The sequence below is a fragment of the Daphnia carinata genome, chromosome 7 (assembly GCF_022539665.2).
Source record: "Daphnia carinata strain CSIRO-1 chromosome 7, CSIRO_AGI_Dcar_HiC_V3, whole genome shotgun sequence".
NCBI classification, from domain to species: Eukaryota; Metazoa; Arthropoda; class Branchiopoda; order Diplostraca; family Daphniidae; genus Daphnia; species Daphnia carinata.
Window position 1 is genome coordinate 9,181,875 of NC_081337.1, and position 26,222 is coordinate 9,208,096.

Consider the following 26,222-nt stretch of genomic DNA (forward strand, 5'->3'; position numbering starts at 1 on the left):
TGGGTCAACAAGGCAGTGTCTCCCCCTGCCTGGGTTGACGGCAACTTTTGAAAGGGCTATTGTGCCCTTTTAAAGTTGCAAAAATAATTGTATCGTGCAGAGAATTGTCAATAAATTTTTTTTTTTTTAATTTTTTTCCAAAAATTCGTTTCTTTCATTGTCTGTGTTCGCTGTGGTCATTCATTACACTTATCAACTTTTTTTTTATTTGGCTTGCTCATTTCATATTTATTATTTTTGCCACCGTGAGGTTAGCATTATATCCATAGGTTTATTGTTTATTTGTAAGTATTCAATTATTTTCCATTACACTCTTTGAATTCTTCAACTTAGATTCAAGGAACACCGTGTAATACCTGGATTTTTTTTGACGTAATTTTGAATTTGTATTTTATTTAACTCGCATGGGAACCGATCCCCAGACATTCAGCGTGCAACGCCGATGCTCTAACATTGAGCCACGAGATATATCTAAATATTTTATTATCGCATATCATATGTTATCGTCTAGGATGTTTATGCAGTCTTTCACAACTATATGTTTATCTTTCTATTGCTTTCATAAGGTTCATAGCTCTGTCGTAGAGCCTTGAGCTGAAAGATAAACTGTTACACTGGGTTCAAACCTCAGTAAATGTATAAATGAAGTAGAATAAATGTAGAAGCTATATTGCAGAATTGCATTTCAGTTTTATTGTCAGTGTAAATGCAAGTCCACAAGTGACTAGAAAAAAATTCAACTTGACACCATATGATTCATATTCATTGGTAGAGCATCGGCGCGGTTGAACATCCAGGGTTCGATCCCTGGAAAATAATAATAGAATGATTACAGATAAACGATAAACCAATGGAAACAATGCTTACCATCAAAGGTTGCATAAATAATACAGGTGAATTGAGCAAGCTAAATAAAAAAAAAGTTGATAAGTGTAATGAATGACCACAGCGAACACAGGCAATGAAAGAAACAAATTTTTGGAAAAAAATTTAAAAAAAAAAATTTTTATTGACAATTCTCTGCACGTTACAATTATTTTTGCAACTTTAAAAGGCACAATAGCCCTTTCAAAAGTTGCCGTCAACCCAGGCAGGGGGAGACACTGCCTTGTTGACCCACCGGGGAGATTACCCGGTGATTGGCTAAGAGAAGCCGGAAGAAGAGCTGAAGATTTGGAACATTTTTACAGGAGCGATTAACCTTTAGTTCGGATTTGTGGGTAGCCACAGAGCCCTCCGTGAACACATCATCGGACTAAGCAGCACCCCACGTCCCCTTTCCGGCCAGAGCCCTCCAAACCTCGGTATATGTTGTTTTTATATATACCGTACAGTAGGGGCATGACCCCCTACGGGCTTATTACGAGTCAAGGGGAAACGGGGCTACGGAAAGGAAGGGAGCCCAGATATGCACTTCAATTTTTTAAATATAAAATACCGTCTCGGGAATCCGAATGAAGTATAGAAATGTCACGTCATCCATCCAATCATTACAATTTATTCAGTGTCTTGCCCCAACCAAGAATCTTTTCAGATCCAATGTTACTATGAACCTATATTGGGAAAAGAAAAACAACACCATTAAGCATCTCAATAGTTGCTCATGTGACTTACATGACTTATAGATTCAACTTCTGGCAGAAGCTTGGGATAGGACATACAAATTGCAGATGAAAATCATTGTATAAGGCTCTTGAATGATAAAATAGCACCCGTAGAATGTTGCATTGTTGATAGTTGTGTTCCCAGTATGCTGAAAATCCTTTCCTATTGGATAAATTTTTTTTTTTTGTTGATTAGACATAGTTGGCAAAAAGGAGGAGAAATGCTTCGTCGTTCAAGAAAATTCCTTTCATACCTAAAGAGTCCATATATGATGTTCACCGCTGCAACGCCAGCGAAGTTAAACATCTTTAGGGCCATTTAAGTACCCAGCTTCACCAACACTCTGAACGTAAAGGACAAGTTGTTCTTTAGCAAGAGAAGCAGAATTATTTGAGGCTTCTAGCTGTGACAGAACTATAAAGGATTGCTGTTATACAAGATTCATTTACACAAGATGGTACTTCTCATTAGACAATGTGCATACTCTATTACTGTACCTCATACCTTAATGGTAATGCACTCTGTGTTTTTTCAACTGTAGGCTCACTCTTCCATCCTGTAACACTTCCAGACTTGACTTGATGCCCCGCTAAAATTCTGTGAATGCAAAATAATAGCATTAAAAATACTTTTTCGATAGACAAAAAACCGAGAAGTACCTAGTCCATGTTGAACTCATGCCATTTCTGGGTTTCCATACCACACCCATTTTCATAGTCTTTATGGCAATGTTAATCAAAGCCACACATCCCACTATGAAATGGATGTTGAAAAGCAAACAAAAACCTGTTGAGATGGATATCAGGAGAATCAGAATAGATCTCATTCAATTTCAGTTATTCCCTTCCCTATAGTACTCAGTGACATAGCATAATAGATATACTTGCCTCAATTCAGAACCATAGACCAACAGAAAAGAACACAGAAATGTAGCTGTGAAAGCAGATCACTTTAAAACACAGGACCAGGTATAGATCATCTAAGAGTAGATATACCTGCCTCAATTCAGAACCATAACCCAATGGAAAAAAACACAGAAATGTAGCTGTGAAAGCAGATCACTTTAGAACACAGGACAAGGTATAGATCATCTAAGAGTAGACCTAAAATGCAAAGACAAAAATATTGGGCATAATTGCAGTTTACCAAACATAGTAGCAAAATAATAATTGTCAAAGAAAGACATATGCACACTTGGGTTGAAGAACGGGTAAGTCTGATGCAATTTATGGCAATCCGTTTAACCAGCCCCCCTCCCCCTCCCCACAAAATATAATAAAAATATCGGCTTTACTTTCTGTTTTACTGCTACCCACCGGTAGATGGCGATAGCAGTGAAATAGAAAAAAGGGGCCGAAATTGTTTTTTTTTTGGGGGGGGGGGGGGGAGGGGGGGGGGTAAAATGGATTGCCATACAGCATCTTCCGTTTGTATGTAGGTATTGGGGGCCGATCCCAATTAGATAATGTTGCATGTTCTCTATTAATTTCCAGAAACAAATGGTAAACTAAAAATGAGAGTTAATGGGTAACAAGGATAAGTTTTATTGAATTCTGAGACTTGCCGAAATTCCCCATTTCGAGTAATGCACTTGGTCTTAAAACGGGAATATCTGTTTCTAGTTTTTATAATAATATTAAGAGTGTAACTGAGTTTCTCTTGGATTTGGTATTGGGAAGTTTTAAATGTTTACTTCTCACATCCTGAATAAAAGTAACAAAATTATAAACCCTGACAAAAAACCTTAATTCGTTAATTGTCATAAAGTGCTATATTATGAAGTCCTTTTGTTGTTGTAACAACTTACAATTTCACAGTAGCGAATCATGTTGTCAACCCGGTAGCTAAACTAGTTTTGGTAAACTCGTTACATAATGGTAACTTCAACGAATCCCACTTGAGATTCACCAATGTGATGCCCTCCGCCGTCCAAAGTAATGGAGGACTGAGAAGTCATCATAGACATTCGTCTATTGGTTGATTGTTGAGTTGAAATTGAAGGGCCTCCGTCGGTATTTGCGCGATGGAGGCGATTACCGTGAGAAGAACGTTTGTTGAAAATTCTTTTCATACGGAGCGTCAGGTAGTGACGAACGTCTCGTTGTAGAAGAATAAAAATTATGAAAATGACGACTCCGCGCAGAGAATTAAGTAGGTTTCCAAAGTAAAAGAAATATTGAAGTTGAGAATTATCCTTGAAGACCGCTGATGCGCCATATAAATAGACAGGTAGCCAACCAGCAACCTCAATGACCCAGGGGATTCCGGTGATGAAAAAAAGTTTTAGTGCCATTTTAAAACTAAACGAGAAAAAGAGTTGCCAAACATAAAATAGTACATTGCATAAGAGAACTGTTATGAAATGAGCTTACTCTTGCTGTTCTCTTGAACCTTTCTGGCTCCTTTTGTTTGACCGTATTGCCAATCCTTGTTTCTTTTTCCAGCAGTGCATCAGGTTGGGATTGAAGAGCAATGATAGAAAACATGCAATGTCAATCAATAGAAGAGAGCCAACAGGTGCATAGAAAAAGATTAGTGCTGAATTCCCATCTAACGAAATATTAATATTCGTTCAGTTATTTGGCATTAAACTGCTTAACACACCAAGAAGAATACGAACTTTCAGGGAACCAGCAGCTCATAAGACCTATATTGGGATTGGCAGTGTCGGGAACTCCAAGCTGTTTGGATTGGAACTGCGCAATTAAAGCAGCCGTTACTGCAAATGCTGGTACACCCCAACCGAACGCCGAATAGGGGATGAATAGAATTTCGTTTGACACTTTGAATGAGCCGCTATGATTGTAATAAAGTGTTACACATGATTACTAAATTGCCGAATTGAAAGAGGAGCGGGATCGTGTTACCTGAAAATACGGTAGTAGTCAAAACAGTACACTGTTAACCACGCAAATGATGCAATTAATGCACCATAAGTAATATAACCTGTTCATAAATGCAAAATGCTAAGATGAAGATGAACAATACATTGTACTGACAATTTGTTTACCTATGGTAACACATGAAGTTTCAGCTGCGTTGATGTGTTCTCGTTGAGCAATTGTTAAACAAATGAACGCCTGTAATCCAACCAAAGTACAAAATTTGGGAGTGTATAAATTAGGAACATTAATTGATTTACTAATGCTAGAGTAATGACGTGGCACAACAAAATGCGACCGGTCAGCATCATTGCCATTGTTGAAATCCTGCTCCTTCTGTTCCCTGCTCCCAAGCCTGATGTAACTAATTTCGCTGAACCTAAAATAGATCCATTTGAAAATTTCGTAATTTAGTATTAGTAACTCGAAAAGAAAACGTGCAAAACTGTTACCTGTTGCTGGAACAAAAAAGTAAATGATGAATGTCAATAATAAACTTGCTACCGAAATCGAGTGAAGGATTGGGTAATAAATTGACACATGGAAATCAGACGTACAGCGAAAAATATATGGATGATGGAAAATTTGCTTGTCATCGCGAAAAATGGCAAGGTCGACACAAAAAGGTTTCTGTTTTATCTTGAGGTCCCAGTAATTTTCAATGTAAAAATGAATTGAAAGAAGAAGTTCGTTTTCGCCATCGGATTGAAATACTGGTTTTATCCAGCTATCATCGGTTAATCCCACACGAGTTAGTTGGCAGGAGAGAGAGTTATTGGGAGTCATGATGGTGGCAATATGATGTGTGTTCAAGAGGTAGCTGTGTAAGGCCTGCGAAACGGTCCATTCGCTATCAGATGATTCATCTAGCGTGCTTAATGGTTGGCAGATGTTCCGCTCGTCCATCACTTGTCCAGGTGGACAACATTTAGGTGTTTTAATTTTGTCAGATTCATTGCGATCATTCTCATAAAAAGGACCGGAATCAACAGGATAGTCATGTTCTGAAAACTCAAGTGCCTGCATATCTCCACAGTAAAAGGCTTGGATCGAAACCACGGGCAAACCAGCATAATCGATATCTACCACGTCTTCTATGCAACGTTCCGTAGCGAATAGTTGGTCACTCGACTCACTATTCGTATCGCCATTGTTAGTTTCTATACTGCCATTTGAAGCCAGTTGGAAGTTGGCGGTTGATAACCGATATGCTGGTTCGACGCAATTTGGCAAACCGATATGAAAGAATAATTCATCGTTTCCTGTGACTTGAAGGTTGTCAAAGTAATGTGTTCTAAATCCTTGATTTTTTACACATAAATGAAGTTGCATGGAAAACACTTCATTTGGATCACAGCACTTGCGAATCACCGTACGCCCGGCCATAGCGGACAATTCTACAGGGGGTGTTGATTGCACAAAGTCTAACTGCAGCTTCCCACGGCCATCGATCGCGCTTGTGGGAAAGGATTGGCCATGCGAACTACAAATAATCGCTACTCTTCTACCCTAAACAAATGACAGTTAATAACAATAGATTAAAATGTAATTGGTAGAAATTCAACATCAATCATACTTTGGTGAAATCTTCATTCTCAAAATAGTCTTCGATGCAGTAATCTTTGCTAGCGAAAAGCCAAAACCGATGAGGCACTATCAGTTGGCCAGACGCGAGCGGATAAAAGAGGTCTGCCACAAACACATCTCGCTGTAATAATAGAAACTCCGTACAATTGCTTGGAAATCCCGTTTCAATTCGAAAATCTTCATCGGTATAATGGTGCGGCCAGTTTTTTTCGGGACCAAAGAAAATCTGCTGCTGATGTTCGATATGCGGCGATGGTGGATAGGCTGTGATTGAATACTCTACGCACCGTTCTTTACGATCAACCACTTCTTCCTCCCAATTGAAATTATACACTTGACCCCGGCCACAACATTTGCGAATATGGAACTTGTCTTCTTTTGGCCTACGAGATCAACGCAAATTTAAAAAAATTTATAAATATCATGGTACATGGGGAAAAAAGACAAAAGGAAAATAAACGTACGGATTGACTGAAGCATAGTGGAATGATAATGGTGATGCTAACAGTTCAGTACTGGAGGTGACAGATTGCGACGAAGAGTTTGCTGTTTCAGTCACAATCTGCTGTAGCTCTAGGACGAATACGAGGAGCGCAAAAATCGAACCTTTTGATTTTGCCATGATTAACAACTTTCGTCTCGGACAACTAGGACTCCCATTTGCGTTTTGAATTCAAAAGTGAAAGGTTACACAGGCCAAAACTAGGCTAAGCACACTTCACAAAGTTTAGAAGGTTTAAGACAATGCGTTCCTTAGTCTTTGTCAGCATTCACACCATTTACGAAATTCCCATTTTCGCCGCTATGTATAAAGAGGTAGGCAGGTCAACGGTAAAAATAGCCATTTCAAAAACCGTACGTCCGCTTCCATCTGACGCACCCAACACTATGGAAAAACCTGAACAGAATTCCTTTGGTTTCTCTTTATTCTGGGCGGGCCATCAAGACTGCTTTAGCCTGAGGGATCGAGTGACTGGAGCTTTCTATACATCTTTCGGTTACCTTCACTTCGCCACTTCTTATACTTGGCTGCGTCTAACCTTGCATTTAAAAATTTGTTTCGCAGACGGGCCAAAATGACGTCTAACGCACACGTTGCGTTGGCAATTGCATTAACCACCGGAACTAACATAAACGTGGTCTGACAAGAAAACGATTTGCGGACACTTCTGCACTACTTTCGTTCAATTATTCGATAGACACCCAGTTAAATCAGCCATCTGCGTCAGCCGCCTAAATTGGCTCACGGTCAGATGGTAGGCAAAGGTGAAATTGGCTTCTCTCTCTTTTCTTTTCATTTTGTTTTTAGGCTGCGGGGCGGGGGGTCTATCAATAAAATACAAGTTCGTGGATGTACATCATCTATCGGTTGCACGAACTAAAGTCTTCAGGGTCACCACCATAATCGTCGAGAATGTTGCCTTTTTGGTAACGGGGCTTCCATGGAATTGTGGGCTAGACTAAGATGAGTTGCAAGTTTAAATCGATGGAATTTTCAATTGTTTCGAAAATAAAATGTTCTAGAAAACGGGAGTACTTAAAACAAAAAAAATCCTTAGGTAGCGTCTAGGATCTTTAAATTTTCGTTCTTGTAGCATTTATTTCAACGAGTCTGCAAACAATAGGAATTGTACTACAGCGACTACTCGTTAAGTAAACAATTTTTTTATCGTAAGAAACGAGAAACTTCTGACGCAATGCCACAGAATACTTTAAAGATACTTTTAAACGATAAGCAAAAAACTTGAAATACTTGTTACGCTTTCAAATACAAATAATATAAAAACATTTTAAACATAAATTCTTTTGATCTAAACTATATCGAGACAAAGATTTAAATTTGTTACACTTCCCATTTCAGTGCATGTTTCACCGTCCATGTCGAAGCTCACAACGTACTTAAGCTCGATGAGATTCTGTTGATGAAAATCTCTCTTTAGCTATTACTACGAGAGAACCCGAATAACCCATAAAGGAAATTGTAAACTTACCAGGCCGGCGGTGGAGATTAACATTACTTGGGTGATCGCAGGTGGTGGGAGAAAAGGGTTGAACGCAGGTAGTTTGTTATCAGACGGAGATTGAAGCTTTACTCGATTCCCCTTCAATTTGAGATAAGTTAAATGATAATTATTGCTTTAATAGATGAACTATTTTTTTTTTTCGTTTTGTTTAGTTTACCTTTGGTACTATCGCTTGAAAAGTGAAATTGGACAGCGGTGATGCGCTACGACTAGTGGCAGATAGCACAAATACGGAAATATTCTTTGAAAAAAAAACGATGCAAAAAATCATAAATATGTTGTAGTTATTGAACAATGACGAAATCGTAGGAAAAAAAAATTGTACCTTTGGAACATTAGCGGATGCACTGTGTAAGCTGATGTTCAATCCACCCTCTTGAGCCAAAAGGGATATTGGGCTCTTAGCACCTGGACAACGATGCAAAAATTTTTGAAAACATTAAAACAGGTATAAAAAAGAAAGCAATCCCTTTCATTAGGAAAAATAAACAACTTGTATATATTACTGGGCTTAATCTCTTCCAGTTTCAATGAAACATCCGACAAGCTTGGGGCGATGGCTGGTGCAACGGTGTTGATCGGAGGACTATGTAGAAGCTGAACATCATCGTTACCTCCAAGGCTATTTTCGGTACTCGATATACCAGTATCCAACATAGAAACATCATTGTCTTGCCGGGACGGTTTGTTGACAGACACATCCAACTGTTTCATCGTCGTATCTGTCAATGGTACAAGTAACGCACTGGAAGCCTCGGCTATTGGCGTAACAGGGTGAGGAGATACAAAAGGTTTGACTGGGGCAGACAATGTGTTCTGCATTAGCAAATCAAATTCAATTGGAATGTATGGTGTGGCAGGGGTTAAAGGAGGCGCGTATTCACCATTTGCTGATCCTTTATAAAACAAAGAATTTCTAAGTATATCAACAATAAGTTCAACAGAGTCGACGTTATGACATACGAACTGAACTGTTAGGGGTTTTACTTTCTGTGATAGTATTCCCTTCATTTTGCACTTTTTTTCTTGCCAACTCATTCAGCGGAAGTCTTTCGACGGACTTTTGGAAACTTGATTGATGCTTCGCACTTGTGGGTAGATTTTGCTTCATCAGGGCTTCACCAAGGACATCCAGGTCTTCAAGGCCGCGTGGTTTCGCAGTTACTTCCTCCACAATTTTTGCATTGGGAGTACGTTGAGGAGTTGAGCCTGTGAATTTGTTAAAAGTTTTCATTTGTGATAGGGCTTCCTAATAGATGAGACTTACCAGAAGCATTTGCATCAAGTTTAAGGGGTTGTAAAAGATTGAGGGAAGGTGACACAGGGACGAAATCATCCAACCCTAAATACCAAACGTTAAACTATTATTCTCTTCTTACAGAGAGCAGTACACCTAAACCAAAATTTTTGGGAAAGCCTTTACTTGACAGATGGATAATATTTCCAAACCTAATAGTAACTGATCGTCGAGCGTGCTCAGAGGTGAAAGCTGAGGCTGTACAACAGGCCCAAGATCAAGCAGGTCAAGGCTTGCTCTTTGTGGAAGGGCCTGGGAAATGGGTTGTTCGGTTTTTCGCAATAATACTTCGTAACGCTCTAGGACATGACTTAATTCGTCACTTGCTTGTAGAATATCAGCTATAGAAAAATTTATATTACAGTACACAGCAATGTAATGATGTTGTCATTTCATTTTACAAACCTAGCGTGTTTCCTTTATCATCAGTTTCCGTAGCCAGTTTTGACAAGTTTGGGCGCAGCTTATCACAGTTGCTGGCCAATTCTTTGCACAGTTCCATTTCCTCAGCTGTAGCACCATTTGCTTCAAAATTGTCCAACAATTCCTCCAGCAAGCGGATGTTGCTATTAACCGTCTCAATTTCCAGTTGTCGTCGGCTTGCAGCTTCTATTCGATTCTCTTCCTTGGGAGGCAATAAAAATGAGACTTTCATCTAAATATTTACCTCAATGAACAGCATACTCACTTCTCTAACCATGCTTTTAATAAGGCGATTTGCTGCTTGTAGATCCTCGGGATCTTTACTCTTTAATAGTTTTTGTAACAACGCATCTTTTTCTGTATTATCACAAAAAGGTAACTTTTCCCTTGGCGCAGGGCTAACAGGCTGAATGTTGTTGGTTCCAATATAAGTGGGGTTTTCTTTTATAACACCTTGCTTCTTCAACATATCATAAGCTTCCACAATCTTAGGTTCTGATTTTAAGTCAATTGTCCAAGAGTAGATGATTTCAAGAATACGTTGCTTGATATGAATAGGTGTTCGGTGAGCTTGGTATTTTGGAGATACAAGTTTAATCAATTCATTGAGGAACCTGAATTTGCCAATTTCACAATGAAATGAAGGTCCACAAGACTTGACACATTGCTCTAAAAGCTTAGACAACATACAATACATGATCAATAAAAAAGTGGCTAGAAAGAAAATATATTATCATACTGCTAAGGCATTAAGTGCTTCCTTCTCTTGAGGGGAATGAATTCTGTATGCTAGAAGTTTGACAGCTACTTGGGGCCCATCAGATTCATGAGTTACCCTTTCGCAAAATGAAGCAACATCCAGGGGGTCGGGTTGATCTACAAGAGGGTTCGTTGCTTTCACTGTGAAATATAAAGACGTAGGTAACGATAAAGTGGCAAACTTTTGTTTTTGTTTGATTCACATGTAAGTTATTTCAGTTGATATCTGCCATTCGGAAAATGTTTTGTACATTTAAAGACGATTAAAATATATTACCAATAAGTGTATCAAGCGAATTATTAGAAGCCATTTTGTTTTATGTTTTATATTAATAGTTCTAAAACTTTCGTAATGTCCCGGACGTCTTTGCGATTTCAACTGAATACTGATAGATGACAGCTTCAATGTCGACTGCTGTCTTCGTCACAAGTCAGCCCAATGGTGCCTGTTCTATTTTTCGGTGAAATATTACTCGCCCCTCAAATGCCCTGTTGTTTTTTTCCTGCGTAAACTGGTTATAACTTATAACTATCTCAGTTTTGCACGATATTTTTCCTAAGACTTGATTATTTATATGTCGTTCCAAGGGCTACAAAAAAAACCGAGCATTCCCACAATTTTGATATCTCTCTTCCGCTTTCAACTTCCTCCCTTTTCCACAATACGTCCCCCTTCCCAATACATCCATCTCTGGCAATACAAACCAATGAGACTGTTTAGGAAGTTTCCAAACAGAAAGAAAAGCGACACATTGAGTCAAAGAGATCATATAATTTAGCTGCAACATCAGCAACATACAACCATACAGACCAAACGGCAACACACACGCACAAAATTCGAAAAATCCATTCATCCAGGAGTCAGTTACATTTTGGTGACGTTGAACAATTCGAAAAGGCAGTTTGATACTAGACAATAGAGGCACTAAATCGATGGACGATTTGGTACAAACGATTTCTTTTTACAAAATATAGGGACAACTGATCACAATTCACCATAACATGGGAGCTCACGTTAAATTGTGTGATGTAAAAGTTAAGTAAAGTTTGCGGCTCGTGTTCAACTGAGACGTATTGAGGTGAGATAGGAAACGCTTTGCAATACGGCGAATCAACATCATAAGAATTAAAGCATTTGCCTGTGATGTGGTTCACAGTTTGAGTCAGAAAACTTTTACATAAAAATCCAATCGAAACTTTTCGTTCAAAAATATTAAATGTGAATTTAAAAAAAACTAGACAAATGAAGAGAAGCCGGGCAGCGGTGCTCGACTTCTAGCCTTGTTGTTCATAACGATTTGTCCGCCATTAAGGCTGACTACAGTGGACCCTTCTTGCTCAGAGTCGGTAAACGATGTATAATTCTTGACGGGTCGTTGTCTCTTCCACGACTGCCGCAAAGTATCGTTCACGTTTGCATAGTGGTTGACGAAGGAGTGTGGCTCTCCTCGTTCACTCTCTGGTTCGCTTTCAGAACCCTGGAAAATACAAAATAGATTTTTGAGTCAGTATTCAATAAAGTGTAGTCCGAATGAATAAATTATACCTGAGAATCTGTCGAGCTTATTTCCGATGGCTTCTCTGTTAAGCTGCTATCGTCAGGGTTTTCATCGTAGCCCCCTCGAGCGCTCTCGTCGTCACTATTGTAAGCTACTGAAGAGGGCGCCGGACGCGGAGGTGGCTTGCCGACCACAGACGGGCCTGCTGAAGCCCCACCTAACGTTCCACCACCAAGAACTCCTACTGATCCAGCCACCGAACGGCGACTTAGCGTGTTTCGCCCAATTGTTCCCGTTCGTTTGGATTGCCGCATCTCAAACGCGAAGCCCATTTCTTCATTGGTCAGTGACTCTTCAAGCGTCTTTTGGGCTTCATCTATTTGCGGAAATTGAAATCGATAAATTGACGGCCATTTTAAAAGCATAGAACCTATGTGCCATACGTTTATATTTGTAGCTTTTGCTCTTGACACACAAGACAGCCACAAGCAGTGTTATAATCACGACTGAGCCAGCGGCTAGCGTTACCAAAAACCACGTTTGGTGATAGAAAGGCTTTTGGTGAGTACTGTAACTGTATTCCAAGTACAATTTGCTGGGCGTCAGGAACTATGGCAAATCAAACAAAATTATGATTATCGCCTGTGCCCAATTTATGGTAAAGTGAGATGAATCAATTGATACTTACAGGGTCATGCGTGTACACCGGATAAGAGATACCGAATTTGTTGTATGCAACGATGCGAAAAGTATATGAGGAAGAGGGCATCAGATTCTGATAGGAGACGCTGTACTCTCGCATGGGTCCTTGATCGGTCCGTGCTACCGTTTGCCATTGATCTTCTTCTGCGCATTCATAGAAGGATCGTCAAATTATTGCATCATTTAGATATGACTACAGCTAACACTTCATTCTACTTCATTTTTAAAAGCCAGCATGCATTTTTGTAAGAGCGGTATTAGAATTAAGCGAAGACTAACAAAGAGGACCATCAAAACTGTAGAAATGAAAGAGCATTAAAGTTTATAATATTATAAGAAAGAAGGAACTTCTTATTAACGAATAAAATTGATTTGTAAAACACTTACTGATTTGCCAGTCCGCCACCACTGCGACAGTGCCGACAACAGTGAGAATGGGCAAGAAGAGGGTATATATAAGATGGAAAAACGGAAACCGTAAAATAAAAAAAAAAGAAAAGAATGATAGATTGCTACCAAAATAGAGAAATATTTAAAAGCCAACATATAATACTTGGTAGAATACATAGATTCAAGCACTGAGAAACCCAAAATAGGGTTTCGCAAAGCTTGAAACTAAAAAGTAAAGCAAAACTGGGACTACTGCCACCGACACCATCACCAACAGAGATAAGACATAACCTTTAATTATTTTAGGAAGCGTGATGTACCTTTCTTTCTGCTTTCGATGTAGTAGCCGATGATGGGGCCTTTACCAACAGGCCCATTTTCCCATTGCAAATTGACGGACGAGGTCGTTCGGGCAATCAGCAGATCTTTTGGACGTCCAGGTGAGCCCTCCTGTGGCCCAGTTGTCACATTACCAGTGGAGGGGGGTCCCAAATCGAAGGTAGAAGCTCGAACGGAAAAGTAGTAAGTGACCTCTTCCTCTAGATTGCCCACCACCAACCAAGTGGTCGTAACTTTCTGCTTGACTTGTTTGCTAAACGTTTCATCCTGTTGGGCCGTCTCGTATGTCACAACATAGCCGGTGATTTCCCCATTGGGCTGTTTGGGCTCTTCCCAGCTCACCTTCATGCTGTTCATGGTGATGTCACTAAACCTGATTGATAAATCACTTAATTATCACCATTTCAAGTATCGCTATAATAATAAATCGAATGTACATTAAAGCACCAGGGCTTCCGGGAATTCCTTGTAAGGTGCGAACCGTCACTGGTACCGATCGGGGTCCATCACCAGCTGGATTGAAGGCTACAATTTGTATGCGGTATTCAGTGAACATATCCATGAACGGCAACGAATGTGCTATGTGCGAAGCAGGCACGACCTCCATCTCTTCTTTATCAATAGACTGGCTCGTTGCTAAATAAAAGATTTTATAACCGAGCAGATCGCCGTTCTGTTGGCTGGCCAAAGGCGCCACCCACGTCAGACGAACTTCAGTGGGGGTGGTGGCGACAGCAGCCACTTCACGTGGTTCACCTGATCAAAAGAATAAAAAATTTTTTAACTTGAGAGAATCTGTCAGCAAATAAATAAACTGTGACATACCGGTTGGTACAGCTTCACCAACATACACCGTAGTCGGGGAAGAAGAAGGACCTGGGCCTTGGGAGTTGAAAGGTGTGACAACGATCTCGTAATTTCGATCTCGTACAAGGTCGTTCAAAATCATCTGCGAGGCTTTTCCGTCATAAATTTCTTCTTTTTGACCACCACCTGTGGTTTAAAAAAGCACACCGGTCATTTGCTTATTCATGATGAAACCTACACAGATATAAATGTAAATGATTACCTTGAAGAAGAGCAGGTGTTGGGAAATCCGTGATTTGACGATAATCGATTCGATAGGCTGCCGTGTGTGCATCACCGTTCCAGGCATCTTCACTCAGGGGATGCCACACTATTCTCACGCTAGTGGTAGTTATCGGAATCACCTTGACGGAAGCCACGCCTGCCGCCGGAGCAGCAGGCAACGTTCGAACTACTTCCGATTCGGAGCTCCATCCGCTTGGCCCAATGTCATTAATAGCCTGCCCCCATATATATAACACGTTATTTATGAATAGTATTAATTAAACGTAACAAAAAGATCTGACCTGAATTCGAAATTGATATGCTGTAAACGGTTTCAATGTGTGTACGGTGTAGGACGTGACAGTGGGTTCTACACGTTCATTGACGGTCTGCCATGGCCCATTGGAGTCTCCTCGGTATTGAACTGTGTAATACCTAATTTCAAAAACACGGTTATGCTCATTAACGTAAAAAAAATACAAGAAAATAAAAATACCTCAGAGGAGCGAAACCGTCTCTACCAGGAGCCCAGCTAAACGTGATTTGTTGACTTTGAATTTGAGAAGGACTGACGTGCGGCGCTGATGGAGGCTGAGGAGCATCACGACTATTGGTTGTGTAAACAAGGGCACGTGCGGCTTGGCCCCAGCCCAATGATGTTTTAGCCGCAATATGGAACATATAAAACTGCTCCGCCTCGAGGTTGGTGACACGGTACGTGCGATCCGAAGGAGCAAACTCTTTACTCGTATTCGTTGCTTGCGTCGAGTCGATGAAATATGTCACCCGATAGGCAAGAATCTCGCCGTTTGGTTCCGCTGGTACGTCCCAAATGACGCGAGCACTTGAGAACGACACATCAGGGAATGACACATTGGACGGCACGCCAGGAACTATGATCGTCAAACGGTTACATTTTGTTACAACTTGACTTCCCAAATAAATCAAGGGTTTATTATATTAGCATTACCATCTTCCATGGTTTGAACCACTACAGGCGGCATCGAGAGGACTCCGTCACCGATACGAGTGTAAGCCAGAACTTGGATGGAGTATTGGGTAAACTTTCTCAGTTCCGTTAGGGTGGTGGTGAAAGTGGCGTTGCTCGGAACCTTTTTGTAGCGGAAGGGAACGTTGAGCGCTCCGTAATACACTTTATAGCCTTCGATGATGCCATTGCGGTGCAGAAGGTCAACTTCGTTCCAACGCACAACGATCGTAGTCGACGATGTCTCGTTAGCCGAGACAACCTTTGGACCCGAACTTGGAGCTTTAAAGGGAACAATGAAAATCGGTGTTGAAGTTCACGACAGTAAAAAGATCGAATTGAGCCATTAACACTTACTGGCTTCTCGGGTGCGTTCAGTTGCCGGCGGACTGGGTTGCGACGTGCCGACATCGTTATAAGCCTGGACGATCACCTGATAGATGGTGAACTCTTCCAAATCCTCGAGAACAAAGGAATTGGCGTTATGGTCTTCGATGCTGACGGCGTCGAGCGGCGTGTCGACGTTTGATCGGCGGTAGGATACATTGTATCCGCGGGGGACGCCATACCACTCAATTTGTTGCAAAGGCTGCACGAAAGAAATTTTATCGATTAGAATTAAATTCGTAAGGCAGTTTTCTTTTTTTTTTTGTTACCGTCCATCTGACTCGCAGCTGGGTAGCGCTGACGGCGCGCACAGTCACGTTAAATGGAGCGTGCGACGGAGGGGCTTGAATGGTCTGGAATCGTTTGGTCGGCTCAGAGGGCGGTGAGGGGCCGACTACGTTATTAGCCACGAGCCGAAGGGCATACTCCATGAATGGCGTCAAGTTTCTGACTGTGATTGTGGTGGCCTCCGGATCAGCCACCTCCCAGATCGTGTCCCATGTGCTGTTACGTAACGACTGGGCCTGCATATTCACGAAAATATGATAGAAATGAATTAAAAGCGAAACATTGCGTGATGAGAAAAGAAGTTGATTGCTACCTGAACTGTCCATTTGGTGACTGACGAGTTTCCATCGAAACCGGGCGTAAACTGAAGGACGACGGAGAATGCCTCAATATTGGAGACGGCCAATCGTGTTGGTGCTCCTGGAAGGACAGGTTCGATTCCGGACTGGATAGTAGCTGTCCTAATAGCCCCGATGCCAGTACTTGTCCACGCAGCTACTTCAAAAGTATAGTGGGTCGTTGGCTGTTTGAGAAAACAAGTTTTCGAATAAACCGAAACAAATACTTGAAAATGTAGCACAAGATGTTAAGTACCTGGAGACTATTGACGACCAAGTTGCTAAGATCGGCAGTGACATTCTTCACTTTGAGAGTATGAGGCATGTCTTTAACAGACCACCGAACGGTATAACCAGTCAACTTGCCGTTGTCTTTTTCGGGCGGGGACCACGAGACGCGGACTGAGCGATCGCTGATCTCGTCGAAACGCAGACTCGACACCTCGTCCGGAACTACAACAAGACTTGGTGGTTAGCTGATTTGTTTTTAATGATAACTACACTACAAATGTCATTATACCATCTTCAGCGGTTTTAACCGTCACGTGGCCGCTGCGGGGCCCGTCTCCTGGCGATGTGAAGCACAAAACCGTTATCTGGTATTCGGTGTACTTCTGGACACCATCCACAAGGGCGGTTTGTTCCGCCAATGGATCAAATGGACTCGGGGGGACAGTTACGGTCTTCTCGGCAACTGGGTTATCACCTGATAGGTCAATCAACCGTCTTGGATTAAAATCTGTCGGCAAATTGCATTGAATAAATGTAATGTTACCTCTCCATGCTTGAAGCTTGTAGCCCTGATTGATACCATTGATGAGCTGTGGATCGGGCGGTTTCCACCACACCCGGATAGTTGTCGAATTGACGGCTTCCGCTCTCACTTGAGTGGGCGAGGCTTCCGGAGCTAGGGGGGAAAAAAAATGGTTCAGCAAACCAATAACGCAAAGGCAAAAAAACTGTGTGTTCCATACTTCCTTCCCGCGTCTTGACCGTAATGGATTTACTAAATTTGCCAACATCAATTCGATTAAAAGCAGCCATTTGAATTTCGTAATCTTTCCAAGTGATTAAATCCTCAATCAGATAATTCCGTTGATTCTGGTGAAAATAAAGAAATAAAAAATGATAGGTAAACGAAAACAAATCGGTGAAATAAAGAAATTGTTGTTTTTACTTCGTTGGTAATGTTGCGGTACGACCACGGGCTATTGTCACCATAACCATGCAGGCGATAACGCACCATGTAGCCGGTAATCATTCCATTGCGGTGTTCTTCTTCAGGCGGCTGCCATTGGATCATTATCTGAGAGGCCGAACGAGCCGATCCAACTAATCCCACTGGCGGTCCTGATGGAGCTGATAGTTTTGTAGAAATCAAATAATGAAGGAACTTGTCTCTGGAATCATTCTTTTTTTTCCTCTTTTAAATAATTAATTACCTTCTTGTGGTAGAGTGACTCGGTTGCTGGGTTCAGACGGTTGCCCCTCTCCAACGCTATTGACCGCACTGACTCTGAATTGGTAGGCGGCGGCGGCCTTGAGTGAAGGCAAGTCGATCCAGCGGACGTCGGCCGAAACATTGACCACTTCCGTTGTCCAGCTATTAACCGTGTCAGGTATTGGGCCGGTAACGGGCACGACGCGCTTTTGGATGATAAACTTGGAGATGGGACTGTTGCCGTCGAAGCCGGCGATCCACGAGACGTTGACCATTTTGCCATTGCCAAGACGGGTGGCGGCCACTCCGTTGGGCGGATACGGCAGTTCAATAACGTAGAGGTTTGCGATGCGAGAATCGTCACCGCCGGCCGATGTCACGTGACAGGCGTAACTGCCCACATCCGACGCCCGGGCTTCGGCGATTTGTAGCGTGCCGTCAGGAAGGACTTGAATACGCTGGCTCCGGTTTGGATCGATAACCCTGGAACAAATTGGATCAGTCAGATAAACGACAACAAATCGGACTGTGAAAAATAGACAGCCATACTTATTTTCATGTCGCCACTGGACGCTGTATGAAACGGATGAGTCACGGGACACTTTGCACTGCATAGTGGCCACGTGACCCAGAATTACTTTGGTATCCACTGGTGGTTGCACTATTTGCGTGCGCACTGGCGGAGAAACGAGACAATAGAAAATAAATATGAAAATCATACTCCCTTCCATTCTTCTATTTGCTTAACCTGATTACAGGCTTGTCACACTTTTGCGCGTACCTAAGACCGAAAGGAAAGCAGAATCCTCGACGCTACCGGCCTCGTTTGTCCGAATGCAAGTGTATTTTCCAGCGTCGTTGGCTCGTACGGCAGCAATTAATAGCGATCCATCTTCTAATATTTGAATGCGGCCAGAAGGAACCAACACAGTGGTATCTGTAAATTAAAATTGAAATAAAATGTATTGCAATACAATAAATTAGTTTGAAAATTAAAAATCAGCTGACCGTTAAAGATCCATGTAATATTAGGAGTAGGGGCGCCTCCTGCTTTGCAGCTAAATGTCTCATCACGACCGTCACGGACTGTCCGGTTTTCCGGTGGTGATTCCATGACAGGAGCAGACGCTACGTCATGTGAAACAAGGCAATAAGAAAAAAAAAACAACAATACATGAACAACAGTCCAACATAATTAAGTCTTCCAATTCCGGTTTCAGCAAGAGAATATGACAAAGAGGAACCAACGGACAGGGCTAATATAAACAAAAGACCAAAGGGACATGCAACTATTTGTTCAAGTAGAACAGCCCAAACTAGGCGACTAACAGTAATTAATGAAGTTAGTTTTAAGCAGCGAAAATTAAATGAGAAGATTTCGTAGTCATGTGTTAGTGATGATTATTTTACCAAAGAAATTGGGTGAATAAAAGCCAGTTTCCTTGCTCCGGTCGGGCAAATCGTTTGGTCGTAAGCGGACAACGTTGGTCACTTTGACCGACTCGCGTTCATCCTCTGCAAAAAAAAAATACGACGGACGGATAGCCAAACGAAAAAAAAAATAATGGCCCCAAGAAAATGTTAGTAGGAAATTCAGGGACACAAAAGGTTAATAATTAAACCACTATTTTCTCTTAAGAAAAAGGTGCAGCGCCACAAAAGCTTTGCATAAATAAAAACGGATAACTACCCCACAGTCACAAACACACAGGGAGGACAAACAATAGATGATGATCCTGCCATTTTGAACCCGTCTTTTGTTTGCACAGCCTTTGTGTCCTCGGTAAAACTTACTTTTGACCTTGAGCCAGGTATAAGCCGTGGCTTGACCGGCGCTATTGGAGGCGACGCACTGGAACATGCCGCCGTCTTCCATGGCCAGCTTCTGGATCTTTAGCGATCCATCTTCCGCCACGAAATATCTGTTCGTCAATTATTCGTAAATGGAGATAGAGCGCGTCAGTAACGGATAACGTAGGGGTAACAATAAAACAACGACAAGAAAGGCTTTTTACTTGTTCCCCGGTAAAGTTGTCACGTCCACGACGTTCCTGTACCACTTGACGGATGGAGTGGGCACTCCCCTGGCTCGGCAGGGTAGCGAAGAGATCCTTCCGAAATCACCCAACGTCTCCAGCGAAACCTTCTCCAGCAGAACGGGTTTTTCTAGAGTACAAACAAAGAACAGTGTCAAACGTTAACCTTCAACGAGTTGCGGGAGAAACTGAAACAACTGGCTAATCGAGCAACCCAAAAATGGATTGACAAAAAGAACGCCTTGAGGCGTTTTGTGTGTGGAGAGACAATCGCCAGAAGAAGTTTTATTGTTACTTACCAAGAATGGTTACGTTGGCGGCGGCCGTGACTGGTTCCGAACGCAACGACTTGGTGGAAACTCTGCAACTATAGCGGCCGGAATGACTCGGATCCGCATTGAGCAAAGAGAGAGTTCGATTCCATAAATCGTTGAATGTGTGTCCGATTCCAGAGTTTTCGATCGGCTCGTCATCCTTAAACCACAAGGTTTCCAAGTGATACAACGACCTGAATTGCATCACAATTTTTTTTGTTTTATTCGTTCGTCTTTCAAAAGTTTCCGCTTCCATCATAAACCAAAACCTCCAGTCATATTTCGAAAGAAAAAAACATACCTGGCATTGGCAATGCAATGAAGTTCGGTGACGGGCGACCCGCGAACCACTTCCGTATCTCGGGGCGCGATCACGATGCGGGCCGGCACGTCATCCGTTTCGCTACTACTACCGCGAACTACCAATCGAACTCCGCCGCTCTGCTCCTCTTGACCCAGCTGCGTGTTGGTGACGTGGGCCCTGCATGATTTACACGTAATCGATCAATCAGTCCCATCATCATATCGATTAGCAATACAAAAGATGTTTTTAAGCGATTTTCTACGCCCATTAACTCGGCCAGTTTAAATATTTGATTTCTTACTTGTTATCCCGCCTTGGTAAAACAACATTCAAAATAGATAAGACACACTTGGCGATAAGATAAAAAAAAAAAAAAAAAAAGGCCCGAGTCAACAATTCAAAGAATCGGAGAGGGGAAACTGACATGTTTTTGGTGTTGTCGTACCTGTACAGTTTTTGGTCGCTCTCGGAGACGGACAAGATGACCAGCTGGTTATCAGGACCGATAGCGTACTTGTGGCCATAAAGAGGAGAGCCATCTTCAGCTTCCCAAGTTACTGCCGGTTTAGGTTGAGACTCTAACGCTTGCACTTCGAGAACAGCCGCGTCGCCCGTCTGGATGGTCAAAGACGTTTCTGCCTGGTCGCTGAAAGGGCTCATGTCTGAAGAGGGAAAGACAAAGAGACAAACCAGAGAGCAAACATACAAATTCATGAAGACAATGTTGTCATGTTTCTAAGCGTATTGTTTTGGACATACAGGCGACGAGGACTTGGACTTGTTCGCTGAATATGGAGCCGACAGCATTGCGTGCGACGCACTGGTAGACGCCGGCGTCTTCTCTCCGTATAGATTGAATTTTGTAAACAGGCTCCGAGGAGAAGTCTGTCTGGAAAACGCCGTCCTTCATCCATCTGTATTCCGGTTGGGGATAGCCTGGGCAATACAAAATGAAAAATAAATAAATAAATAAATCGAACGATGCATATTGAATTAGACAAGTGAATTTGCTTATCATCCGTCACCACTTCAATTGTTGGGGTCACGGATGGGCAAAGGGTGGAAAGCAAAAAAAAAAAAAAAAGTCAAATGGGGTGGGATAGTGCAGACGACAGACAGATATACGATATACTATACACAGAGGCTAAGGAAAAGAAGCCGGAAATGATGTGGGAGTGACGGCGGCATATGGTCAATGGTAACGGAAATCCTTCCGCTCTTCAAAAAGAGACTTGGTACGAGGGGTAAACATGGGGTGGAATCCATAATTTCTCACCCTGGTGCCCCCGCAGGCCAACGTTATGGACTTCTGGTCAAGCTTTTGCCCCGTCAGCCCCTCCCGTGACTATTGTCCGCTGAATAGCAGGCAACGCATAACGCACCAATGCAATACAAACCGGAATGGTCTTTCTGAACGGGGCGTGAAATTGCCCCCCCCCCTTTCCTATTTCAACGAGGAAATATGAAAAAGGGAAAAGAAAAAAAATCTACCCCCTAGCGAAAATATCAGTTGGAGTAACAAGGTTTGAGAATGTCATTCAGCACTAGGAGAGACAAGGCAGAAGGTCTGGTGTCGTGTTACGTCGAGGGGTAAAAGACACTAATGATGGGAGACGGGATGGTCTAGCATAATGGATTAGTTAGTGCTAAGTCTTTTTCGGTTGTGCCAGTGCATTTGTGTAGTACGTAGTGGGGGCGGCGGCGTATACTCACCAACAGCTTGGCATTGCAGGAATTTGGCTCGGCCCTCGCTGACGATGCTGGCCGACGCCGACGGTTGGGTGACGAAACGGGGCGACTGCATGTTATCCGCTGTTGAAAACGAGAATTTGAATAAACAGGAAAATTTATTTTTTGAATTTGTTAAATGAAGAGTAATCAGATACACGAAAACTGTGTCAGCACAGTCCGTCAAAAATCACAACACCGATGTGGATAATATCGGCATACTAAAATTAATCAATTAAATCACTAGGGGCTGAGGTTATCTTTAAAAAAAGAAACGTATTTAGTAACAGCACACGTGATTAACATGTTTCAAAGCTTGAGATACTGCTTTTCGTCAAAAAGAAAACAAAGTCGGTGGCTTTTATGAGCCGACAAGTAAAACAAGAGCCTATTTCCGGAACGCCAGAAGCGTCCAACTTTTTAAGTAAAAGCACAAAACGTCGAGCGTGAGTTGTCTCACTGGTCGTGAATAACGAGCTAGACGTTTTCCCAAAGTGTCTAAAAACTTGGTTCACACTCGGTTAACGAAAACTCGATGTACAGATGGCCATAATCCATCAATCACAACTCGAATAGAACTTTAAAGCCGCAATGGATAAAAAGAAAGGCGGGCAAGTCAGTCGAAACTCTGCGGGACATCATTTGAGACTCCGCCCGTTTTTTTTCCTTCTTTTTTATTTTATTTTAATAGTTTACATTATACATTTCAATCTCGTTCCGCTAGATTCCAGATGGCCATATAAAGTCGAAAGAGATCGTTATAGAGGAATGATAATCTTATTTGACTGCACCTCATTAGAGATTCATTTGGAAGTCTTAAAAAAACAACAAGAGTATTCCTCGATGCCCACATACGGTCTGACTGGAAACAATCTAACAAGGATCTCTACCCGATTTTTCCTTTTTGAAAAACTACCATTCGACCTCCCTCCTGGAAACCCGACACTAGTTTTCTTTTCTTTGACTAAAACCTCCTCCTTTCGTGGCTTGAGAAAGTGGTTCCATTTCCGCTCCACAGACAACAAACAAAACGATAAAGAAGAGATTCGGGTCGACGCTGGTTCTGTGTCTTTTGGTCGAAAAGAAAAAAAGCTTTCCAAAATAAAAAAACAAAGCAAGAAGCAGAAGAAGGGGGGGGGGGGAGAAAAAGTAAATCGTTAACCTTGCCCATTGGTAGCCGGGAGTGGAGGGGTCCCCGTCGTTACCTCTTCTTCTTATTATATGTTATACGTTGGCCTGTCAAGAAACCCGAAAAGAATCAAAATAATGCCCTTGACTTTGGCCTTAGGGGCGTCGATCTCCCGGCCATTATCTTCTACTTCTTACCTACGTCGACGAAAGGGAGAGCAGCACCAAACGTAAAAATCACGGCACCAAAAACTTGACTCGGTCACGGAATATTGCTCGTGTGTGTCTGCGCGATGAACGCAAAGCTAACCGCACAACTTTTTACTTTTATATGCAAGATGTTTTTTTTTTGTGTCCCCCCCCCCCCCCCATTTTTTTTTTCTTTTTCTTCTTCCCTTGTGGTGGCAATAAGATGAAGAAAAACGCCAGGTGGTGCGTCTAGTGTATGATTGGGTTTGGGGATATCCGACAAACAAAGTTTCCCAATAGCCCTACCGTTCATCCAGCCGTAAACAGAATATAAGAGAAATCCCTGTAACCGTTCCGGTATATAGAATGCGATTCCATTTCCTTCTTTTGCCTGCGCTACGTCAAGGCCTGAAGACTGGTCTATCAAGCAATCCCACCAGGAAAAATGTTTTTTTCTCGTGTTTGTCAGTGAGTGTGTGCTGTATTTTTTTTTTCTTCTTGTGACGTTGCATCCGTAATCCATCTTATCGACGCGGAATGCGGCGCATCCGGAGAAAGTAACACACATAAAAAGGAATTCGAGGAGGAAGGGGGCCTTTTTATATATATATATATCGGCATTGATAATGTTAATGATAAAGATGATTCAGGCAGAGTCTGAAGTGTAAGATCCACTTGATCGACCTTCTACATATAGTGATGGCGAGTGACGAAGAAAGAAACTAACAAAAAATATGGAAAAAAAAAAAAAAATGGAGAATAAAGCTTCAAAATGGAAAAAGAAAAAAAAAGTTCTGGGGGCGGTTGGTATACAACGGAAGCCGTATACCGTTGGGCCCGACTCTTCACCGCATTGAGGGCTGCATTCAAAGGCACGACATTCGGATTTACAGCACTAAATGTGTATAGCCCTTTTTCCAGCAGCTTTTGAGTTTCTTTGATCGCCATTTTGGCTCAACGGTCGTAAATTTAAATCCAATCAATGGTTTATTTCCAAATAGACACGTACTAACCAGCAAACAAACTGTTCAACAAGAATGTCGTGGCTCTTATTAATCACCATAAAGAAATGGAGAAAAGAAAAAAAAACTTTCAACCCCCTTTTTTGTTGGCAATCGTGTTATTTGAAAAGAAACGGGGCAGAACGAGAAAAAAATTCTTACCGGATGAAATGTGTTGACAAAGGAAAAGCAGCAACACACTCTGCAATAATCCCAGGTGTCGAGCCTTGACGCGAGGCATTTTGATTGTTGTATTCCTGCGATTTCCCTTGTTTGTTTTTTTTGGCTTGGCGGTTGGTGGTTGTCCTGTTGTGCGAGTATTTTTTTACTACTCGCGAAATCAACGAGGAAATCAAGTCAATTCGAATGCCTCATTTCACTTTGGAATCAAACCATCTAGACGAAGCATTCTGGCCTTGTGGATGACAAAGAAACCATTCCCACGGTCTTTTTTCTCTCGTCTCTCGCACAACCCTCGGCTAAGGTAAGGAGGGTGGTGGTAGATACGAATGAAAGAGGGCCCTGTCACACCTGACCGTAGCCGGCGGGTAAATCCAACTTCCTTTCCCTAACGAAACGGGCGAACTTGAGTGGGCCAGCCGCTGCCACTTTCCCTCCTCCTCGTTACACACACTGGCGATCACCAACGTGGATTTTCACGGGCATCCAATAACGAACCAACACACAGTCGAGTCACGCTGACACTGAGAACGTCCCGATCGTGAGCACGTTTTGTGTATAATAGTCAAGGAATCCGCAACACCACGTCCTCACTCACAAACACACACAGCAGGATGCGCGCGCGTCTCAAACTCGAACTGGTTGCCTTGAGTCGAGTGCTGGGACTTTAGTGTATGTTTTTCGTTCACCGCCACCTGGTGTCGAAATAACTGTGCAACGTTGCATTTCTTCGGAATGCAGCCAAAAAGGAGGCGGAAACTGAAGAAATACCAACTGAAATCGAGAGACACGATTCTTGCCCTACGGGTTTCTTTTTTTTTATAGCAGTGGCAAAGTGGCTTTCATCGGAATATACTTTATGTGACTCATTTCATTTGATGATAATGCAACTGCCGTGACGATGGCCAAGATGGGGAAAAGATTCACCTTTTAAAGCGAAAAAAATAACAAAAAAACTATTAACAACAAATGAAACTTTTGTCTAAGATTGTGAAAATAGTTACATACCACTCTTTGTAGTCTGCTAGAGTGTAAATTTGTCTGATCTTTCTTGCACATCTTCCACGCTTGGGGTGAAGAAAGGCACGAAAAAAAAAAAAGGTTTCTTCGGGAGAAGTGGACGAGATGTTATGTGACAGATTGACATAGAGAGACCGCGCGTCTTTATGTTGGTGTTGAGATAAGGGGCAATGATCCATCCAATGCACACCGGAATCGTTCGCATACCAAAAGTCCGAAAAGATATTTCTATTTTCTGTTTCTTTTTTCTTCGTTCCCGACTTTTAAATCGTTGTTTGGTTTTTTTTTACCATTTACAACGG

The 26,222-nt window shown here is 42.1% G+C and overlaps 3 protein-coding genes across 7 annotated transcripts; all 3 read right to left on the reverse strand.

The window, feature by feature from the left end:
* Nucleotides 1–3,182: 3,182 nt before the first annotated feature.
* Nucleotides 3,183–7,197, reverse strand: LOC130689772 (uncharacterized). The gene is made up of 9 exons (XM_057512716.2): nucleotides 6,539–7,197; nucleotides 6,064–6,457; nucleotides 4,940–5,996; nucleotides 4,748–4,866; nucleotides 4,616–4,685; nucleotides 4,473–4,551; nucleotides 4,226–4,401; nucleotides 3,978–4,155; nucleotides 3,183–3,905 (listed from the first exon to the last, which is right to left on the reverse strand). The coding sequence occupies exons 1-9, from the start codon at nucleotides 6,694–6,696 to the stop codon at nucleotides 3,473–3,475; spliced, it is 2,664 nt and encodes an 887-aa protein (XP_057368699.1). The 5' UTR covers nucleotides 6,697–7,197; the 3' UTR covers nucleotides 3,183–3,472.
* A 451-nt stretch (nucleotides 7,198–7,648) lies between these two features.
* On the reverse strand, nucleotides 7,649–11,017 carry LOC130689834 (ADP-ribosylation factor-binding protein GGA1-like). The gene is made up of 12 exons (XM_057512770.2): nucleotides 10,855–11,017; nucleotides 10,558–10,718; nucleotides 10,084–10,494; nucleotides 9,801–10,020; nucleotides 9,548–9,736; nucleotides 9,366–9,440; nucleotides 9,062–9,307; nucleotides 8,605–8,994; nucleotides 8,424–8,506; nucleotides 8,256–8,339; nucleotides 8,066–8,176; nucleotides 7,649–7,990 (listed from the first exon to the last, which is right to left on the reverse strand). The coding sequence occupies exons 1-12, from the start codon at nucleotides 10,886–10,888 to the stop codon at nucleotides 7,886–7,888; spliced, it is 2,109 nt and encodes a 702-aa protein (XP_057368753.1). The 5' UTR covers nucleotides 10,889–11,017; the 3' UTR covers nucleotides 7,649–7,885.
* A 312-nt stretch (nucleotides 11,018–11,329) lies between these two features.
* On the reverse strand, nucleotides 11,330–25,565 carry LOC130690314 (protein sidekick-like). 5 transcript variants are annotated; one of them, XM_059496123.1, is made up of 33 exons: nucleotides 24,883–25,565; nucleotides 22,388–22,486; nucleotides 21,434–21,610; nucleotides 21,120–21,336; nucleotides 20,672–20,851; nucleotides 20,356–20,564; nucleotides 20,036–20,186; nucleotides 19,815–19,942; nucleotides 19,431–19,535; nucleotides 19,029–19,148; nucleotides 18,802–18,957; nucleotides 18,570–18,696; nucleotides 18,022–18,503; nucleotides 17,757–17,938; nucleotides 17,554–17,680; nucleotides 17,355–17,486; nucleotides 17,100–17,285; nucleotides 16,836–17,032; nucleotides 16,555–16,764; nucleotides 16,223–16,477; nucleotides 15,924–16,155; nucleotides 15,549–15,848; nucleotides 15,075–15,471; nucleotides 14,881–15,013; nucleotides 14,577–14,814; nucleotides 14,333–14,500; nucleotides 13,945–14,263; nucleotides 13,489–13,880; nucleotides 13,166–13,186; nucleotides 12,765–12,922; nucleotides 12,520–12,685; nucleotides 12,124–12,452; nucleotides 11,330–12,055 (listed from the first exon to the last, which is right to left on the reverse strand). In XM_059496123.1, exons 1-33 carry the CDS (start codon nucleotides 24,959–24,961, stop codon nucleotides 11,813–11,815), a joined length of 6,615 nt encoding a protein of 2,204 aa, XP_059352106.1. In that variant the 5' UTR covers nucleotides 24,962–25,565; the 3' UTR covers nucleotides 11,330–11,812. The 5 variants fall into 5 exon arrangements, with proteins under 5 accessions (XP_059352106.1, XP_057369309.1, XP_059352107.1 ...); XM_057513326.2 differs by having other exon boundaries at nucleotides 17,100–17,486; XM_059496124.1 differs by lacking the exon at nucleotides 19,431–19,535 and having other exon boundaries at nucleotides 17,100–17,486.
* Between the last annotated feature and the right edge of the window lie 657 nt (nucleotides 25,566–26,222).

Excerpts from the sequence above, each read along its gene's own strand:
- LOC130690314 (XM_057513326.2), bottom strand. The coding sequence starts at position 24,961 with ATGCCTCGCGTCAAGGCTCGACACCTGGGATTATTGCAGAGTGTGTTG. Across the intron at positions 20,187-20,355 it reads CGCCAACGTAACCATTCTTG|AAAAACCCGTTCTGCTGGAG; the intron begins GTAAGTAACAAT and ends TTTGTACTCTAG. Across the intron at positions 14,501-14,576 it reads AACACCTGCTCTTCTTCAAG|GTGGTGGTCAAAAAGAAGAA; the intron begins GTAATCATTTAC and ends TTTAAACCACAG.
- LOC130689834 (XM_057512770.2), bottom strand. The coding sequence starts at position 10,888 with ATGGCTTCTAATAATTCGCTTGATACACTTATTG. Across the intron at positions 9,441-9,547 it reads CGACGATCAGTTACTATTAG|GGTTGGATGATTTCGTCCCT; the intron begins GTTTGGAAATAT and ends TTTGGTATTTAG. Across the intron at positions 8,340-8,423 it reads CATCCGCTAATGTTCCAAAG|AATATTTCCGTATTTGTGCT; the intron begins GTACAATTTTTT and ends TTTTTTTCAAAG.
- LOC130689772 (XM_057512716.2), bottom strand. The coding sequence starts at position 6,696 with ATGGCAAAATCAAAAGGTTCGATTTTTGCGCTCCTCGTATTCGTCCTA. Across the intron at positions 4,686-4,747 it reads ACGTCATTACTCTAGCATTA|GCGTTCATTTGTTTAACAAT; the intron begins GTAAATCAATTA and ends GTTGGATTACAG. Across the intron at positions 4,552-4,615 it reads AACTTCATGTGTTACCATAG|GTTATATTACTTATGGTGCA; the intron begins GTAAACAAATTG and ends ATTTATGAACAG.